The sequence below is a fragment of the Orussus abietinus genome, unplaced genomic scaffold (genome assembly GCF_000612105.2).
Source record: "Orussus abietinus isolate OABI.00-Male unplaced genomic scaffold, Oabi_2.0 scaffold373, whole genome shotgun sequence".
NCBI classification, from domain to species: Eukaryota; Metazoa; Arthropoda; class Insecta; order Hymenoptera; family Orussidae; genus Orussus; species Orussus abietinus.
Genome location: NW_019394516.1, coordinates 28,583 through 49,008, shown reverse-complemented (window position 1 = coordinate 49,008; position 20,426 = coordinate 28,583). Strand labels below are relative to the sequence as shown.

The following is a 20,426-nucleotide window of genomic DNA, read 5'->3' as shown; positions in this document are numbered from 1 at the left end:
CGATAAATCTGCGCAAATCAATGTACAGATTTAACTGACGCGTGGACGCTGCAAAATAACTCGATTTAACTGTATATATTAACAATCACTATGATTTGTCGTTACCTTTGTAGTCACCTTAACCATTTTGAAAGCACGAAACACTTGAAATTATGGTAGGACAATTTTCGGGATATCAAAATCATTAACATTGACATAAAACTGACAACAGAAGAATGCAAAAATATATCCATGTATATATGTATAATATACAAATATATCCAAAGAATGTGCGTAACACTCGAAACTAGTTTTTACAGACTGGGAAGCACTGGAACAAAGCAAAAGAGGTTATTTACTTTGAAATCAGTGAAAACGGTTTTCTTTTTTGAGAACCGATTGCTTTTGATTTCATATGATAAACAAGAATGTGATTCGGTAACAAGTGACGTTAGGTCTTGAAATTGTGACAGTGTTTCGATGACTTCTATCGATTGCCAGCGACTTTATAGCTGATTTCACCATTATTTCGAGCGTTAAAATCCATAATTTCCTGAGTAAGTGCTAATGAAAGTAAAGTATAACTAAATACAGGCTGAAATGTGTACAAATATAAGAGTAGCCGCAGAATATGGTCAACGGAGGTGCATCAGAGGAGGAGCAAATGGGCTCTCATGGACGATTAGGTGAGCTCGTTCATGGGAACTGGGATACGAGACTCGACAATACAGCGACACCATAAATTCAGTATCCGCATGGCCGCCATGAACTCCGTGGGGTCGCATTGAAAACGCTCATTTCGCTCGGCGCTCGTTACAGGAGTGGCGTCGCGTCCGCCATTGTTGGCCTCGGTTGTTTTGCCTACAATGGAGAGGTCGGCACCAACAAAGCTGCCCGTGATCGTCTCGATCGGGAAAATCGGCCGGGCATTTTCTGCCGGTTTTCTCCGCTCTACTGGGCGTCGTAATATGCGCGCAACTTTCGAGTTGTGTCCATACAGGTCGATTGAAAATTCCCCCCTTCAGCAGGTCAATCCCAGGAAGACCTGAATTCCCAACTGGTCCAAAAATGTAGCCAGCATGTGAAGAATGATTTATTTTTTGCTTTCCAAAAGGAGTATCTACAATTCCTGGCGCAGGAGGTTTTTCACTTTCAAAGGCTGTGCCATTATTGGCGGCCGTTTATCACTATGAAGTATTACACGGTATTTGATATTTTACGTTCCTCGGTTTCTACGATTACTCGACAAATGTTTCGTGTAGGTTAATCCGATTTATTCCCGTTTCCAATTTCACCAAATTGATTTTTCAGGTTGCACATTTTGCTTGGAAGTGTGGGAAAATATCGAGAATGCATGCGACAGTCACCCCCTGATGACAGTTTGAGGAAATATATGGGGTTGCCGATACTCCCAGTGTTTGGTATACATGTAGATGTTTAAAAAAGACCTGGATACATCACAAGACAGATTTTTAAAGTGACACTTGTTTCTCAAGAGTGTTATAAAGTCATTTACGAGCATCTTTTAAATCTTCAACCTTCCAATAAACATTAACCCTTTGTACTCAAGAGGCGACACAGTTGCCATTTGGTTTCATGTATAATGCAAAAAGCAGCACATATTCATGGTTTAAACCGGAGACGTAAGATATATGGACCCCAACCCAACCATTCTCTTGATACGTTTTGCAAGTCAGCGAAAAGAAAAGAGCAGACGGAGGGGCTATCTTTTCTCTCCCTCGTTTTCTTCCCGTTAGATAGGCTGTTATATTTCCCTTCGCATCTGTTTCACGTAGAAAAAGAGAAAAAGAGCTCGCTCCTCCGTTTTCCTCTCTCTCATTTCCTTAGTCTTCGTAGTTGGATCGGTGAGCGGGGTCTATACATCTTGCGTCCAAGGATAAGCCACGCGACCGGCAGTTTCGGGAGCCCGAGAGAGAGGGCGCTATCGCGGAGTCCGCGGGCGCGAGAGAGACGTCGCCATTAACCGCGCCGGCCGATCGAGAAGCGAAACGAAAAGACACGGGTATAGCGCGAGAAGGAGAGACAGAGATACCCGAGGGAAGCGGCAATTATCTTAATGGAGTTGCGGACACCGGTAGACGCTATCGATTCGCGTCCGGCATAAACCTGGCCCGGTGTGGCCATGTACTTCCTATGTGCTCCGAGGACAGTCGGGCACATAGGAAGCCCCGCGGTAAACGCCGCTTATTGCATAAATCCTTCGGTGTCGAAAATAATAAAGCCCGCGTTAACGTTTCACTCCGACTGGGTAGGTGTGCGTCGCCGTCGATAAAACTTCCCCATCTAGCGCCGCCCTTCGCGACTGACGTGCAGTTGTGGCGAAAAGTTACTAGGGGGCCCACGTGGGCGGCCGAACCTGCGAAATGTCACCAGAGGACGTATCCGGAATATTGAACGCTTTATCGGGCCTCCGGAGAGGTTTATTGCCTTCGGCAGACGCCGATACGCCCAATTCTCGCGTGATGCATTGTCACGCGGTAAAAGAGCAACTGGACTTATACGAAAGACAGAGAATGACGGAACCGGGAATTTTGCCCGATTGGACATTATACTTCGAATTATTGCCCCGAGCGACGCATCCGGACTGCTCCGCTAATCGCGTAAATGTGTCGTTCGTTCCATGCACCGAGTATTGCCCAGGAACATTTTTCAGGGGACACGTTTTTAACCATTACGTAACTTCAATTTACCAAAACCGCGTACATACGATGGACCCTTTATAAAACATCTAAATTGAGGGGCGAACAAATTATTATGAACCGAATGGAAAGATGTATATTAATAATCTTCCTTTAATATATAAAATCCAAACCGATTGACTCGCTGAGAGATAATCAACGCCCAGTCTAAACCAGATAAAAAGTCGACATTTTCGGAGAGCCTTCGTGTCTTAATGAACACCCACAAATTAGGGATTTTTCGAAATTTGGCTTTTACAGAGCCGAAAGGATGGATTGGAATTTTAGGCTTTTTCGAAAAGCGGTTTGATCTAGAAGTATGAGACTTGGAAGAAATACTCATTATTGGAATTAATTGCATCCATGTAAGACGAAATTTCGATGTTCACTTTTTAATTGGGTGAAAACGAAGATGGTATATTAGAGCGAAGCACGGATATTCAGCTAGTGCTTTGGAGGGCTGTTATTATTTCGTCGGAAATAAACAATAAATTGTGGAAAGGTTGTTTTTGGAAACATTCGAGTATCGATGACCGTGGGCGCCATTCATTTATTTTCCAGTTAATCCGATTAATTTTAGTTGATTACTTCCCCCCTTTTGGGGTATCAGAGGTCGGGCTGAAACCACTCGGCGGTCAGTGCGAGTGCATCCCGATTAATTCCAATTACCACGAAGAGGCGCGAAAGCTCAGGTTTTCACGCATCCCGCCGTGAAACACGGAATAAAACGTGGAATGAACAATCCCACTCATCAGAGTCCACGTGTCGCGCACGTGGCAAAGCGTGCCGCGACAACTGGTGCCCGAAGTCTCTTGGCACCATGTGTCAGGACGAGGACTCGCCTCTTTTTCTCTTTTTCTTTTTCAAGGACTGCGCGTGCAGTCTAGGTACACTACATTACATTGCCTCCAATCTTAAGTGCACTCTCGTTACGAAAGAATTCAACATTCCCTCTCTTTTGGCGACAGCGAATCTTCATTTTGGTACGTACTCGAGGGAGTATTCACTCAGGAAATCGTGAATTTTAACCCTTGAAACGATATGGTTAATCAATTGGAAATCGCAAATAGAAATCCCCGTAAATCGTTGGAAATCACCGAACCCCACTTGTTACCGAATCGCATTGTTGTTTATCATATGAAATGAAAGGCAATCGTCTCTCAAAGAAGGAAATTGTATTCGCTGATTTCTAAGTGAATCCTCGAACGTATTCCCTTGGCGAGCCTTTGGAATGAAAATACTTTTGTTCATAATTGGAGGAAAGATAAAAAAGGAAGAAACTCAAGGCAAGAGGACTCTCACGAGTATGTGTCGTTGGAATCGAAAATGGTAAAGGCATAAATTGCCCGCATCACTCGAAAATCGAGCTCAAAACGATCGAACTTAAGTTCGAGGGCCGTTTCGAGCACCTCTCGAGAGGCTATCTATACGAAAGGCCGAAGATCGATAATAAACAACTTGAAATGTAACGTGTAATCGCTCGTAACGGAGCCATTGTCGGGTTGGAGCGTGCGTGACCAACTGGCGTGCGTGCGTGAAGAGGACACTCTTGACTGCCGGCAGGTCTGAAATGCGTACGTATGCCGACATATGGGGATATGAGTGATATCAATCAGTGATAGGGACTCATCGGGCAAAGCTGCAGTTCATACGATTTAAGCTAATGAAGGAAAATCGAATGACTTAAAGATAACATTTTTTAGAGTATCCATTTTTAATAGAGCGTGAACGAGTGAGCGAGAATATATATTTTTATATAATTTCGCGTATATATATTCTTTATAAATCATCGTGACCAACTGTCGTGTGTGCGTAAAGAGGATACTCTTGACTGCCGACAGGTCTGAAATGCATACTTACGACGGCATATAGGGATTTGAGTGATATCATTCAGTGATACGGATTCATCGCGCGAAGCTGCATTTCATACGATTTAAGGTAACCAGGAAAGAACGAATGATTTAAAGATAAAGAGAATCCTAATGTTTCCTAGAATTTATATTTTCACAAGAGTGCGACCGAATGTGGGCGAATTAATATTTCTGCAAGAGTTTTCGTATGTATGTTTTTATTCTCACCTATCTCCCGTTTTTCTGCACATTTTCAACCGCAAAGTCAAGTTTTTATTTGTCCCGCGACCGAATTTTACGGCTTCAAAACGAGTACTCAGATTTTCTGGTTACTATCGGAGTAACATTCGCGGTATCGAGGTTATGTCCGCCCGGAAAACCGGGAAATGGAATACGATGCCCTGGGGAATATACCGGGCGAGGTCTTCGACGGGAGTCGATATTTTTTCGATTTTTCAAACTAGGTCAACGCGGTGAAAAAGGCGGAAATAAAGATAAAAATGAACACTCACATTCCTCCCTAATCGGAGAACCGCCTGGCGTTTCCTGGATCCGTTCTAAAACAAAAGAGAAAATAATGGAGAAATAAATAAACCAAACAAGGCCAACTGAAGATGTCGAAAATAGCCGGAAAATGAAAGCGTGGGTTTATCGTAACAGGTGCCTAATGAAAAATCAATTGAAACGAAGCGATTTACAAAATTCACGGGGAAATATTTTAGACCAATGAAATGTCGCAATCCGTTGCAAATCAAATGACTTAAAAATGATTCTAAATCATTATTTATGTTTCTGCCAATCAAGTCGTAATGGACTTGTCGGATTTAATTGAACCTAAAAAATATATACGTTTTCTGGAATGAACGTTTCCTCGACACAGGATGAATAATTCTAAAAAAAGATACATTTCGCAATTGGCTGTTTATTTACCGGTGGACACAGACATGCATCGTTAAAGCACTCATTCTTTATTTAGCGACGTCTAACCAAGTGTTGAAACTAATTGCAGAACGAAGTAGTCCGCCGCGATTTATGCGAGTTTGTTTTTACAATAGTCCTGTCCAGAAAGTTCATTATTGACTGGGCTGGCAGTAATTGCCGCTCGTTACGTCTGTAATTTAACACCAACAATTAACGACAGTTCGACACTAGTCGACAAGCCTGTGCTAAAAATTGCACGAACCTGAAATAATTATAAACAACTTAGTTACTTTTGTTCGATAGTCTTTTCTTCCCTCCATTTTTTAACCTCTTTTACGCTACATATTCAAGATGGATCGTAAAATGGATTTTTCATAATTTTTTATTCATAAGGAACGTTTAGGAAGGTATTGTTAATTTGTACACATAGATAAACAAATATACTCAGTGCACGTGAAATTGTCGTACTGTTTTTCGCGCCTACCTCCCGTGACTTGAGGGTGCTTTGCTAATTTTCTTTCTTTTTTAAATAAATCTTCATCGTGGTTATGAGGGAGGCCTTTATTGGCGACGCGTCACTCGATGAGACGGCCTTGCTTCGTCGTGAATATTTATCACATTGCAACCCCAGACTCACCTTTGAACTACAATTATCTCGCAACTTGTCCCAGAGGAGAGGATTGAGTGATAGTATTCTCCTAATACTAAATGATTTATCAGGACACCCTTATCTCGGCGAATCTCAAACTTGAACACCGCTCTTCAATTGCCAAAGAAATATGACCCGTGTTTTGAACTCGCCGCGATTCAAACGATAGCGAAGACATTCAAAACAGCCATTTACCTCGGATAATGTAATTGCATGTTTGTTATACACTGCTATTAACCTTCAGCACATTTTTAAAGCATAACAGTACCGAACATATATTTTAAAAGCGACATAAAACTGGGCCTAATAGATACTTAATAATATGCGTATGCACATGCATTGCAAATCATATAATGCGTAATTTAATATATAAAAACATTTAAATGGCAAATTCGGCACTCATAAACAATATTACGAATCCATGCCCAATCTGATAATATTTCTAAGACAAAGAGCCGTTCGTGGGGTAATTAATGTTTTAATTCTATGCGTAAGTTCTACTAATTCGTGTTTATTCGGTTGATATTAACGCGAAGGCAGCGAAGAGGAAAAGAGTAACCAGAGGGGCTATCCTTTCTTTCTTTCTTTCTTTCTCTTGCTGTTAGGCTGTCACCACATTGCGCTGCACCCCTGTTTCAAGTAAGAAAAGAAAGGAAAAGCAAGAAAACAGCCCCTTTGTCTTCTCTCTTTCAGTTTTGCTCTCTTCATAGTCAGGTCAGAGTTCGGGATTCGTTCATGAAGACTCCCCGCTTCAACCGAGCAAAAAAAATCTTTGCACGAAGTGGACCATCGTGATAGTCTAAACGCAGTTTAGTTTCCATCAAGAGGTACTTAATCCCTGATCTGGTAAACGCCATCGACAATGGGGCTCCGCCGCTCATTCGATGCGCCATGAAGTGCATAACGCGCGTGCGGTGCGTCCACGATTACGTTGCGCGTGCAACAACGCCCGTCACGTGCCGCCAAAGTGAACGTCGGTGAACATTGGCGAACACCGGCTAACATCGGCCCGATGTCCGACCAGGAGCACGCCCTTGCTCTCGGGACAACCCTCGGGACTCGAAACAACCCCAGACTCGGTTCCCACGTGGCTGACTATACCCCGGACAAACTTACTCCTGCGTCTCGGATTACGCGTGTGCGTGCATACCCTGGTAGCACAGAATAATTTTTAAATATTTCTATGTAATCTTTGCCAAATATTTCAAGCAACAGATTTTTTAAGATGTAGATTTCATTCAAAAATGTCTAAAAAATTTGTTGAAAATCTCAATGACATATTTAGCTTTAATAATTTATGAACCTAGGTCAAAATTATATTTTTTTAATTTATGAACATAATGAAAATACGTTTTTTACTTTACCATTATTATCGGACCCTTCATTAGGTATCAAAAAACACGACAAATTTTTGCAACATTTTCGTTCCGCTATTTCATTATGGGAGCAAAACGTGTGATTTTGATTTTAAATNTGTGATTTTGATTTTATATATTTTTAAAACGTTTAAAGTGTATTCAGCAGATAAAATTGAAAAAATACATATATTAAAATGAAACAAAACGTTTTGTATGTTTCTAAGAAGAATATTACGAAAACACGTGGAACTGATATTATACAAATATTATGATAATAATGTTCTAAAGTAAATGTCTTGCAAATATTTCAAATATCTGCTAAATATTTACAAAATGTACTGTATTCGTTAAATGTATAGATAATATAAGACAAATATTTTGTGCTACTAGGGTACATTTTTGTCGAGCTCGTCGGAGCAGATCCTTCAGGCAATCGCGAAAAGCGTTGCACGCATTTTGGACAATTTTGCCAAATTTACTTCGTTATGACTCTTCGAAGCACACCCGTCCCTCAATTTACGCGGAGTATCCGTTCCCCGTGGATTCGTTTTACGCAAATAAAAATCGCGCCAATAAAGTCTGCCAGTACAATAGAAAAATATACTGGAAGTAAAAGCTAGTACATATAACTTTCAGAAATACGTATTTATTAGAAGTAGCTCAAAAGAAAATAATAATGACGTTTCAAAACCGCGTAAATTGTGTTACAATTGCGTAAATAGTGTGCCAAACGGCGTGGGCGATTAAACTTTGACAATTTGATAGGTTTTGCATGAGAAAAGCATCTGTGATTTATTTTCATCAGCGGGTAGTAAATGCTGAGCAAAACTTGTAATGTATATCTAAAGTATTAATATTAGAAATGATTTCACTTGTTTCTAGATGATTTATCTGTATTTGCGTGGCCAACGGTTTCATTGTTTATTTCTTATGAGGTCATGGCAACAATTACATAATATTGTTTCTCAATCTCAACATGTAAGTGTTACAATGAACAATTACCGGAGGCCTTGGGAGTATTAACTAAATACCGAGATTTTGAAATTATCCGAGAGAGAATTCGAAACGGTTCGGCAATTTTTTACGCGATTCTCGGCTGCGGTGCGTTCGTTCAGCTGGATTAACAATTAGACCGCAGCTTCGCAAATGTCCCTGGAAGTCGAGAGGCGTTTAATCATCGCCGGAGGGGAGTGCAACTTGTCTTTATCACTGTCAACCGACATTACCTTGAACCTTCGGAGTCACTGGCTCGGGAATAGCAGCGATTCGAGACGGCGTGCACTTGCATTTTCGACATCGCGTTAGAAATAGTCCACGATTGCGTAATACCAATCTACGAACGGATCTGTAAATAAAAGGTCGTCGGCATTTTACGACGACTTATAACGCTCCAACTTTGCCTATGCATTTATTCCATTAATTATGGAGAGAAAATTAATTTTTTCTAGTTACCAAGATGTTCGAAAAGAACCACGTTTAATAATTCCGCCGCAGACAGACATTGCGGTGACATTTTCACTCGATGCTTGATAAAGCCCGAGTGCCAATCCAAATTTTAATCTTATCGAGAGATGGCTACTTTGGGTAGCCATTAAAAATCTGAAGAAAAATCGCTGCCAATCGCTATCGAGTCTAGACTGGCCGGAGCGATAGCTTGAACCTCGGTCGTCTGTTCTGGTCGAAGTTCATATGATTTTGCGATTGTGACGTGACGTCGTTGTCAAAAATCTGAAGATTTCCGTCGGTTTTCCAGTTATACCCATGTTGTAAAGACGTGACAAAATTGAATATTTTAATAACTTCCCCTTTCAATTAAAATATTAAATAATTCACCTCAATATCTTGCAGGTTATCTCAATATCATCATATCGTAACATCGATCGCGGCTGTATATGATTTTGAAATTATGATATTACAAAGTATGCATTTTCTGCGTATGTTTGTTTCTTGTAAAGATTCTCAAACAGTCGTTACAACAATTGCGAATACATTTATGATTTAAATATAATATAGGGCCACTGTTCAATTGACAAGGTCTTCCCTTGTTACAGGTTTCATATAAGTATACTTGATTGTAAAAGGAGGAAACAACCCCATAGAAGTCCACGTGTAACATAACCATAGCACCCAACTGACTCTTTCAATCCCGCCGCTGAACAATAGTATTGTGACTTACCATTCATACACTATTATTTCTCTCTATTGTCATATAGCACGATTCCAAGACAACTTTCAAATTAATTCTTTCGAAAACCGTTTCTTTACCCATAACTTTCCCCGCAGTACGTTTCAACAATCCTTCTATCTCATCATTGCCACCTATAAAAATGGTTGCTGTTTCATATGGACTTATTATATAATTCTTTAATAATTAAATTAATACCGTACCCATAATTGTCAATTATCTCGTAGAATAAGCGTTTCTCACGAGTATACCCGCGGATTAGCGTAATATGGATTCGTCGAAAAGTTAAAAAAAGCCGATCATCCATCAAGTCCTCGACCTCGGAAAGATTGTCCAGGAAATGGAGCAAACTTTAACGGCCGACCTTCGCGTGTTAAAAAACCTCCCTAATTCGATAATGCCTAAGGGCGGGTTCTTGTTTCGTAATTCGATCCCATTGGCTGCCGCGTGCCAGCGCTTCCCAGCATTTCCCATACTCTCGTTTGTATTTCGTTCATGCGCATATGAACTCGATTATGCTCGTAAGGGTACGTGTGGCGGGGCCGCCACCTTGTCGCATGGTTCCCCGTGGCGGTTTTCGGGGGTGTTTCGTTACTGTTTTCAAAACACACAGTCCGGGGGTTGCTTTTCTCATGGGGTTGCGAAGAGCGGCTGCAGACCTCCATGAAGGGTCGATTTGCGGATCGGATGCCTCTCGGTTACGATAATGAACAGCCCTTACCAAGCTTTCGCCGTACCGATTATTAGTTTTGAATTCACTTTGAAAGAAATCTCGTTACAACAAGAAATTGAGTTGTGCGTTAAACCGAACCATATATTACATTGAACAGTTTAAAAAATATCCTGAAAATTTTTGCTTTTCTACATTTTTTTCACCCTTGTCGGTGATAAACTATAATTAGAAGTGGGGTATTAAAGTGTTCAGAATTTAATGCACAATTTATTGGCGCAACCGTGGCAAGGCGTTTAAGGGGTTATATGCAGTTGTGATAAGCGAAATTCAAGAATTTCTTTTTCATAACTTAAATTGCATTTTTTAATCTAAAACACAGCGTGATTTCACAGTACAATTATTGGACTGGATATATCATTTTTTTTTGGGCGAGATACATATAAAATTTTGGGAGGTTCAGCAATTCTCTGAAAGACATTTTTTTTATTGCGTTGACCACGATATCCCAAAAAGTATTTCACCGATAATAAAGATTCTTGAATTTTGCCTACGACAACTGCATATAACCCATTAACGTCCACGGGGAATCGAAATTCCGCACAGCTTTGGCCACTAATTTTCTGATTTATCGAGTTTCGCGGAAGCGTATGGGGCGCAATTATTTCATGGATACGTCGAACCTCCCTCCGAAGTCCACTGAACGACCCTTAACGACGTTACTCGTCCGATTTATCAAAACGGACGGTCACTCCGTGACGGGAGCCGGAGGGGGTGAGAAAACGAGAAAAGCGAAAAAGACTGGGAACGAGGAAAGAGGATCCCTCCGGTGTTTTCGCCCAGGGATGGGCGCCGAAGAAGAAACCGATGATAATGGCGGCGGATGGCGAACCGCGGAAAGGGCGGCGCCCACCGTGGTTAAATGCTTTTACTTCTGCGAAAGTTACCACGATACTTGTCGGAAGTTTTACGAGGTAAAAGTCTCGTCTTCCCTCGGGAATGCCAGTCTTGTATTTTAGTACGCGATGGCAATATTCGGCGAGAAAAATGGACGGTTGAACGTAGGACATAGTGGCGCCATAACACGGGACGACATTGGAAATAACATTAAATAGGGGGGAGATATGAAAGTGAGTGAGATCGAAAGTGTGAATTTTCGTTATCTTCGATGTATCTGCGCAATACGATTTAGTTTAAGCACCACTTTACCTCAAAAACACGGTTTTGTACTCGCGGGATAACGTCGGTGTCGCCTAGAGATATCGAAGCGGGTAATAGTACACTGTTAAAAAACATATTATAATTTTATAACATATTTTCAAAGAAAATGTATAACATATATTATAAACTTAGAACGTACATGTAATAAATTTATAATACATGTTATAAATTTGTGTTGATCAGTACTTGATATTGAACATTTTTTTCTGCAAACAAAGAAATTTGACATATGTTCCGGGCACGTTCGAGGAGAATTTTAGAGATAGCCCTACCTTAAACCCCGAATGAAATCTTTTTGCAATTATCATGGTATCGAATCCAGAACTCACAGAAAAGTAGTAGTTACGTCGCCCATGATGCTACCGTAGTTTTCTATTGATCGTAAGAATTTTGAAAAATATTATATAAATATTTCTCGGGCTCAAGAAAAGAAATTCATTAAAACATAGAAATATTTCTATGAATGGTACCAAGGAAATATACTTTTTGATCCAAAGAATAATCATTTGGCTTAAATAAATTGCCACAATTCCGAGGAAACGTCGAGTCCAATTAATACGATTTTATTTGGGTGAAATAATTAACCGTGGTGAAGGGATCATCAACAGAGGTAAAGGGGATTAAATCTCTCGAAGTTTGGTCCAGATCGGTTGTCGACGTCTCAGCTTCGAGTAATAAATACACGTTGTCGCTGTGAATTTAACCTCGAGCTCTTTCCTCGGTTAAGCCCATTTGCCGGCTCGCGACAAAGGCACCAATCTTCATCTTCGTCTTCGGCCTCGTCTTCATTTTCCCAGAGGCTTCCCCCGGCGAAGGCGCGCTCTGTAACCGAGCGCCATTTTCTTTTCATCCCCTTTCTTGCAGCACTCTAGATCCCCTTCTATGCGACCAGCCTTTTCTATGGTTACCACTTAGGGCGGGGTGGGCAACAGCACACGGAGGGGTTGACGTCCTTCTTACGGAAGCTTCGCCGTCGAAGCTTTTCGTATCGAGAAAGCTTTCGGTATTTATCGACCGATGGGAGTGCCGACTTCTGTCTGTCCTGTCTATATTCCTTATCCCTGCACCTCTGCGATCTCCGATTTCGTTAAAACACGGCGAAATCCGCGAAAATGAAGAAATTCCCCAAAGGAACCTCGACCGAAGACATTTTAATCTACCAAACCCGTAATAATATTTCTTTGCACGTTTCATCTTTTTCAAGGATGATTAAAAGATTTAATTTCATCCCGTGTTTTTAAACAAGATCCGCATTTTTAAGTTCGACATCTCGAAACTACGTGGAATCGTGGAAGATAATCTTCCACCGCGTTTTAATAAAATTAAGCCTCGTTTCTTATATTAAATATAGTTTTCTATTCGTTGACTTTGGTGGTATTTTAACATGAATGCCCCTGGTATAAAGTACACTTTTCTACAGCGTTTCGTTTAAAACATTGCATATCTATATTTCGAACCATTTCCTTTCCATTCTCACATCGCAGGTCGATGTTACAGCGCATGCGCTTTCGAGGAACACGTGGAACAATGGCGCGTCAACGTGGGAAAAGGAAGACATCTTTCTTTTTTTTTTTATTCTAATAACCTTGCGGGGAAGGAAAATGAACAAGAATCTGTCTTGATATTTCCCGACATGTTCGATTTTAAGCTGAAAATCAAATCAACCCATCCCATCTCTGAAACGAAAGCTACAGTTAAATAATAAACAACGAAAAAAACGCCATATCAGCAATTTCGAAAGACCCAATTACTTTCGATAATTTTTAACGGCAATGTTTTACCAGAAAGTTCAAACGCAACTATTGATGCGAGAAATTTCTTACTTCATACATTTATATTAGAAAGAAAAATAGCGCGCATTGCTTACTTTTTCTGGGATAAAATAATTGAATAACAGATAAAGTTATCTGCGGTACAGGTCGATATTGCCGGCCCGATGTCTAAGTACGCGAGGAACAATGGAGTTTCAACGCGTGATTTAAGTTGACATACGCACTTTTGCGAATCGCCGCAGCTTATTGGCGCTTTATCGGTACGACAATGAAACGCGGCGCTAAAGTGCACTCGATGTGCCCGTACTTGTGCCGAAGTGCAACGAGGACATGTAAAGGTCTTGGGGCCCTCGTAAAACGCTATCAACGCCTATAACTTATGCTCCGTAAATTCGTCCGGGTTTACCGCTTTGCCGTCGATACGTCAGAGCCTCGATATCGATACGTCAATGAGAATCGATCCGAACACCGATTGCAAACCGAGAAATCCGGTAAAGCTTTCGTAAATCTAGTTTCGTTAAGAATATTACCCTTTCTCAACCCGTTCGAAAATCTGACGTTGAATTTCGTTTAAGATTTCATCAAAAAGTAGAGTGGATTTTAAATCTGTAACGCACAAAAAAAAAGAAAGATAGAAAAATATGGATTGATTATACATGGCTAATTATTTGATACATTTAAGGCAAGTAACATTTTTTATAGGAAGTACTTTTTCGTAATATTCAGATTCTGCATTTAAATCGACTTAATTGAAATAAGAATGATTTTGATCGTTGCAAGGGAACCCGTATTTTTACCAGTTAAGTGACACGTTGGTTTTTCTATTGAATCAAGTACAGCCGTCCGATTTTCAAATTGTAATTAATGGAAAAATTGTAATATTGCAGATAAACATTCTCAGGAGTAGAGTAAGTATTTCTGTTGGACTTTCATTCATCCCGGCGAAATTAAGAACTCTTATGTTCGCCTTTGTGAAACATTTTCTTAAATTCTTCCTAACTTCAATCAACATTTTGATACTTGATCTCGGCCAAATAATTTATGAAATATCGTTTCTCCAACCTTGATTGGGAAAATTCAGACATCGATCGCCAATATACCTATCGAAGTTCCGATGGATCCAGAGGTTTCAAGTCGTTAGAACCCCGATAGGAGCTTTGGGTTTTAGGTTAAGGCTTAAGCACGTCTGCTATCGTTCCTAAAGCAATATCGTATCGATTTAAGGGTGGCCAGGCCTTCGAGCACATTACATGATTAAACCGCCCCAACGGCGCAACTACCAGTCGGCCTTGCAGCACTTACCTTATTAAAATATCCACCAACCCTGAACCACCCATCGCGGCGTCTAACAAAACCTTTCTGTCAGTAAAGAGGTCCCCTGCGTATCACCACCGATAACCTTCGAGACCTAAACCGCTTCCGTCCGGTTAAATTCGTTCCGTAAACCCTTAACGCCCGATTTATTAAACGCCCACGTACCTATTTTACTAGAATAAACAAAACGATCTAATTTTAACCTCATTTTTAATTGCCTTTAACGTAACATCATTATTTAAATTAAACGTCGTGTATTTCGAGGGATTAAAAACATCGCTTTTATTTCAGTTCTTTTAGAAGTGCGGAATTTCAAGTCTCAGTACCGGTGCTGAAAAGTTCCATACAGTAAATATGTACTTTGATTACGAGGTCGGAACACTTTAGTAATTTATTTAAAAATACTACGATAAAATTTAAAATCCCGAACGCCTTAGTAGTAACTATTTAATTTATAACGCGCTTATATGCACCGATTTTATATTGTCTCCCTCTAATTGTTCTACAATTTTGATAATAGCCACAACTTATGGGTTAGGACGATATGTATACATCTGTTATAGAATATGCATTCATAAGGTTGGGTGAACACGTTTTCTCGAGTATACTTCTTCTTTAATCAGTATCAGTCTAATTTCATAATCACCAATAAGGCTCACTCATTTTTCATAGGCGCTGTCTTTCGGCAATGGCGTAATGGGTGATGATCGGTCGAATTCCAGGGAAGATGCCTCCCGCGGTTCGCTGAATATTTATTCGCCGATTCCGCAGTCGGTTATTAATTTAATTAGCGAGGCTCTTGTCTCCGCGGAATGGTGGTGCATAATTGAGGACTCCTACGACCTTGCTCCACTCACCGAGATTGAGGGGATGAATAACTCAGAGGACAAGTGCGATGTGTATGTGCGAGGCTACATTACGCCATAAACGTGAGATTTTACGGAATGGCGTTCCTTTACCCCAGATCTGGCTTCGTCCCGATATTATTCCTGTCCTTCCGATCTGGGGAATTGTGCTTATCCGATCCCTCGACCATCTTTCCGGCCTCGGAATCAAACGATGCTACGCAATATTCAATGGAATTTTTCGTGACATCCACTGAGATATTTGCAATTTCTATTGTTTACTAATACGCCTACACGTTAACTCTTTTTTTAAAGTTGATTATCTAACTCGTTACAGTGGATTATAATGGTCTGTCACGGATTCTTATCAACGGCGTCCAAGGGTGTCATTTTCTTCTTTAGACCAACGTCATAATTATTATTTCGTGGTGGACACAATTTTAATTTTTGAAATTAATTGACACGTATTTTCTTCGCGTTACTAATGTTTTGTTAGAAAAATGTATATACCGATTAACTACTTCTTAGTTATTTTCGAGAGTGAAGAGAAGTGAGTATAGTATATTTTTCTGAAATTGGAGTTTTTGTCGTAGGTTCAGGTTTTTCGGGGGTACGCAATAAGTCGCCAATTTTCGTCATGCAGTCGGTGATCTTGATGGTAATTCAATCTTTTTAAGACTGTAGAGTCAGATTACGACGAGATAGAAGGTGCACTCGTACGTGCAGGAAACTCTCGCACATGATAGGTGCATACGCGACTCGCGGATTGCCCGCACCGTGGATTATGCACAGGGTGCAATCTGTTGCACACGAGTCCCTTGGAATTCTTAGCGAGTTCCATACGTGGAAAGTTTCGCCATTTCTGCGCCTTACGGAAAGGTGCCTCACCAGCTGGCGAATGAAACGTTTCGGAAAATCTTTCCCCGATTTCAATGCACCTTCTCCTATCTACAGACCATATTCGCGACTTTATCCCTCGAATAAAGTCCCAAAAAATTCTGAATTAAAAGGAAACATTTCCCACCAATATTATTATACATTTATGTCTGCATTCATATTACCTTTATAATTGTGCCTTCTATGAATAATATAAAGAAATGTCTACATTGCCTATTTCCAATATAACCTCCACACACATTTATTTCTTGTGCAAGGGGCCGTCAAAATTCTTTCATTCTTCCCTCGCAGTCGAAATAATTAATCGGAATATAATGGCGAGAAAATTTTATTCTCTCCTTGGTTTTAATTCAAGATCTGGGAAGGGCTTACCATCGTTTTAGTTTCCATTACAGATGCAAATTGTTTCCTTTCAAACGGGGCTGATATGCAAACGCGCGAAGCCATCCCAAGGTACTCACATTTATATTCAAAATAACCGCGACTTTGCGACGGAAAAGTTTTATTCGCCTGCTAGTGCTTTGTGCTTTTAAGCTTGCTTTAAACGCTTTTATACTCGTGTTGCACGGAAGACCGTGAAAGCTGGGATCAGTCGTCGGCGTTGCGAAATGTATTTGCATGGACACTTAGCGACAAAACATTCACGCGAATTAATCCTCAAAACGCGTTTCCATGCGACACTGAAAGTAAAGTTACCGTAAGACCCACCATTTTTCATGAACAGTGTTTTAACCTGTCCAAAATCGTTGACAAATGGTGTCATGAACGGTCCGTGACGATTTCGACGGCACGAGAACCGAATTGGCTCGATCGTGGTTCGTCGATCGGTGAATTATCTAGTCACATTCGATAACCTCACCCGCTACGAGACAGTAGATGTCTTGTAATAACTCCAGATTTGAAAGCTCTTTTTGCGAGATAACATTTGCGTTTACCCGTTCACATATCAACGAGTTCATTTGGACCTTTTTTGGATAAACCCGTAATCTCTTTGGAAAAGTGATTCACCCATATAATTTGAGAACAAACTGAATTGTCATACTTTCCACAGGGAAAGAAGGTTTCGTTGCTAGCGGGTAAAATTATATCCATTCTTCTATATAATTGTTTATAACTGAATGATTTTGCTTTAATCAAAATCTGTCAGCGATCAACACTTTTACAGTTTACTCAAACCGGTGACGATGTTAGAATCCTTTCGAGTAACCTTATCGAGATAGGATACAACCTCGATACTTTGTCTTGGAATCGATTGCAAAGATGGCGTCTGGGATGCGATAATTCGTTTCACGTGTAGGCTCTAATCTAATCGATAACCTCGATCGAGAAACATCGTCTGAATTCACTGTTGTCAATTGGCCTGGTAGAACAAACGTTACTCTATCAGACTCTATCGGAGTTGGTTTAACAGAGTCAGAGACGTTTGCAAAACGCAGCTTTTAAACGCACTTCATACATACCCACACATACACGGAAATAATAGGACATTTCGGCCTGTGACTAACCAAAAGCTAAATCAGGTGCGATTCACTTTCCTTAAATTAATAGACGGCAACATTTCTACTTAGGTGAAAAAAGTGATAACTAACCCTTTGAAGTTCTGCATCGAAGCTGACTCGGTATTTACGATGTTATTTCAGAAACTAAGACTGCAAAGGGTTATTAAATTTCAATTGATCCTAAAATCAAATAAATTTCTGTTTCACAAATCGTTGACACTCCCCCCCCCCCCCTTAATACAAGGAAGTAGTATATCATAATACGTATATAATACGTTATCTCCACCAGAATCTCTGTCGGAGGTATTATCTAAACCAATAAAAAGCGAACTGACAAATCTAAAATCTAATTCAATGTAGATTACAGAAAAATCATTAATTCAGTCCATTTGTTTCAAAGTTTAGATTTCAAAATTGATTTAACCCTTTAGCTACGAAACACCACTAAGGTGGCTTCTGTCTGAATGGTGTTTTTTGTCAAAATGGTATTATAGTGGCCCTCTTGCTTATCACACGTTCAAAGCATATTTTTAAATAAAACTTCTCATTGCACGACAGTGTGTGTAAATTTGTGTGTCACGAAAGTGGCCCCATTTGGAGTGTGAAACGCTTTTCTTTTCCTCGCAGTTAATTACTGCTTACATTTATCCTTGTATATCAGTACTGAGACAATCTACGTAAACGTTTTCGTTAGGGTTTATGCGTTACTCTGACTGTTAATCATTCGCAATTAGAGTGAAATAAAAATAATACAAAGAAAAGCCACAAATAATTACGCCCGAGACAGTCAGTATCGATTGCATGAGAGCAATTCATGAAAGAATAATTAATATCTAATAATTCTCTTTAACACCGGAACCCCCGGCGCGGTCGATAGCCGGCCATTATCTTTCAGTAGTCTCACTTTCTTCTCTTTTACTGAAAAGTTTCCCAATTTGAATAAAAATATTCATAACATAATAAAAAGAAACGAGTCCGAAATAAGTGAATGTCATAAAATTGAAGAGCATTCCAGCAAACGAAGTAAACTACTGAAAAGCAAAAGCAGTCAATTAACCCTTTAATTACGAAACGTCCCTATACTGGTCTTCGTCTGACCGATGATTTCTTACGAAGCGCCCCTCAAGCGATATTCGCCTGACCGATGTTTTTTTACGAAGCGTCACTATAGTCATTTCATTCCCATGTATTCAAAGCGACAAATAAATCTCGTATTCATATAAAATATTAGCACTCCGCGGCTGAGAAATCCGTACAGGTGGTACATCTCAACGTCCGACTCCGCCGTAGTTAAAGGGTTAACCACCACCGAGCGTTCTAACTTATAGATTCCATTCATCGGCCAGAACAGCCGCAGCTAAAGGGTTAATCTCCTCGAAGAAGAAATTAGAATTCGCTATGGACTGACCTTCGAGGTTCTTGTTCCTGGTGAGAAGGGCGCGCACGACGTCGGGGATGGGCGAAGCGTCGGAGAGGTCGGCGGCGTCGTGGTGGGCGGACGGCAGCGCGGGCCCCAGGGGCGGAATGGGGCCCGGGGGTGGCCGAGGCATCATGACGGAGCTCGATCCCAGGGGTGGAATGGGCAGGCCCACGGGGGGGTGCAGCGGGGCGTGGGCTGGGGTCGCGTTCGGGGGTGGCTGGACAGCAGCGGACATGGACAGGTCCACGCCGCCCAGCAGGACCGGACGACAGCTCACCCCACCCACGCCACCCACGCTGCTCACCGCCGGGAGGATTCCCCCACCCCCCGGCAGTGGTGCGTACGGCAAGTACAGCTCCAGTCTAAGGGCGAAGTGACGAGGCTACGATCGATCTGGACACCCAGATCGATCTATCGCGCCTGCTAGGATTCGGCCACTGGTGGGTCGGGCGGGTCCGATCTTTCGTATCCTCGCCAAGATCGGAGCGGTTCGATGCAGATTGATTCGGTTAATATCCGCAATGTGGCGGGTAGGTTATTCTACTTTGTGGTCGAAATATCGAGCTGGGATCGATGACCCGGAGATGTCGTTACTTCGGTTGCGGTTGGTCCTTGACCCAGGTCCTGGTGGTCTGCTCGAGTTTGTCTCGGTTGGCGTCCGTTTCGAGTATTCCTTCCGGTAGCTCCGAAGTAGTCGGGTCTAAGGTTGATCCGGGGTGGATCGATCGGACTCCGAGTCCGGTCAATCGTTATCTGGTCAGTGGGCGGTCTTGGGAGACCGTTGGTTCATTGGGGGAACTCGGGCAGATTAGAGTCTTGGATTGGTCGCCGGTGAGAGATGATCATTTTACGAGATCTAGCGATCTAGCGGCGATTGCGATCGGTAGAATCTAGGTGCCGGAAATGTCTAGGTACCCGTGCTGGTTGGCGATCTTCTTGAGGGATTTGTTTGTAGGCTCAATTTAGGATCTAACTGATCTACGTCCACGCATTTGGTAAATTAGTCCTGCCGTTTGTTGCTTGAAGTAGTTGTTGGCACGAGGTGATCGGACGATCGTGATGCACGATCAAGATGGATGGCAGTCCTGATAATGGATGGATAGTACCGGCTAGAGTTCTTCTCGCAGACCCTGGAGGAAATTACTCA

General features: G+C 41.3%; 1 protein-coding gene across 1 annotated transcript in view; it reads right to left on the bottom strand.

The window, feature by feature from the left end:
* LOC105703118 (LIM/homeobox protein Lhx3) overlaps positions 1-19,820 on the bottom strand; it is a 53,540-nt gene extending 33,720 nt beyond the window's left edge. The window contains exons 1-2 of the mRNA XM_012431238.1: positions 19,268-19,820; positions 5,041-5,085 (exon numbers count right to left, since the gene is read on the bottom strand). Of these exons, the coding sequence (XP_012286661.1) occupies positions 5,041-5,085; positions 19,268-19,514 (292 nt within the window). The 5' untranslated portion in view covers positions 19,515-19,820. The remainder of the gene's footprint in view (positions 1-5,040; positions 5,086-19,267) is intronic.
* Positions 19,821-20,426: the final 606 nt, after the last annotated feature.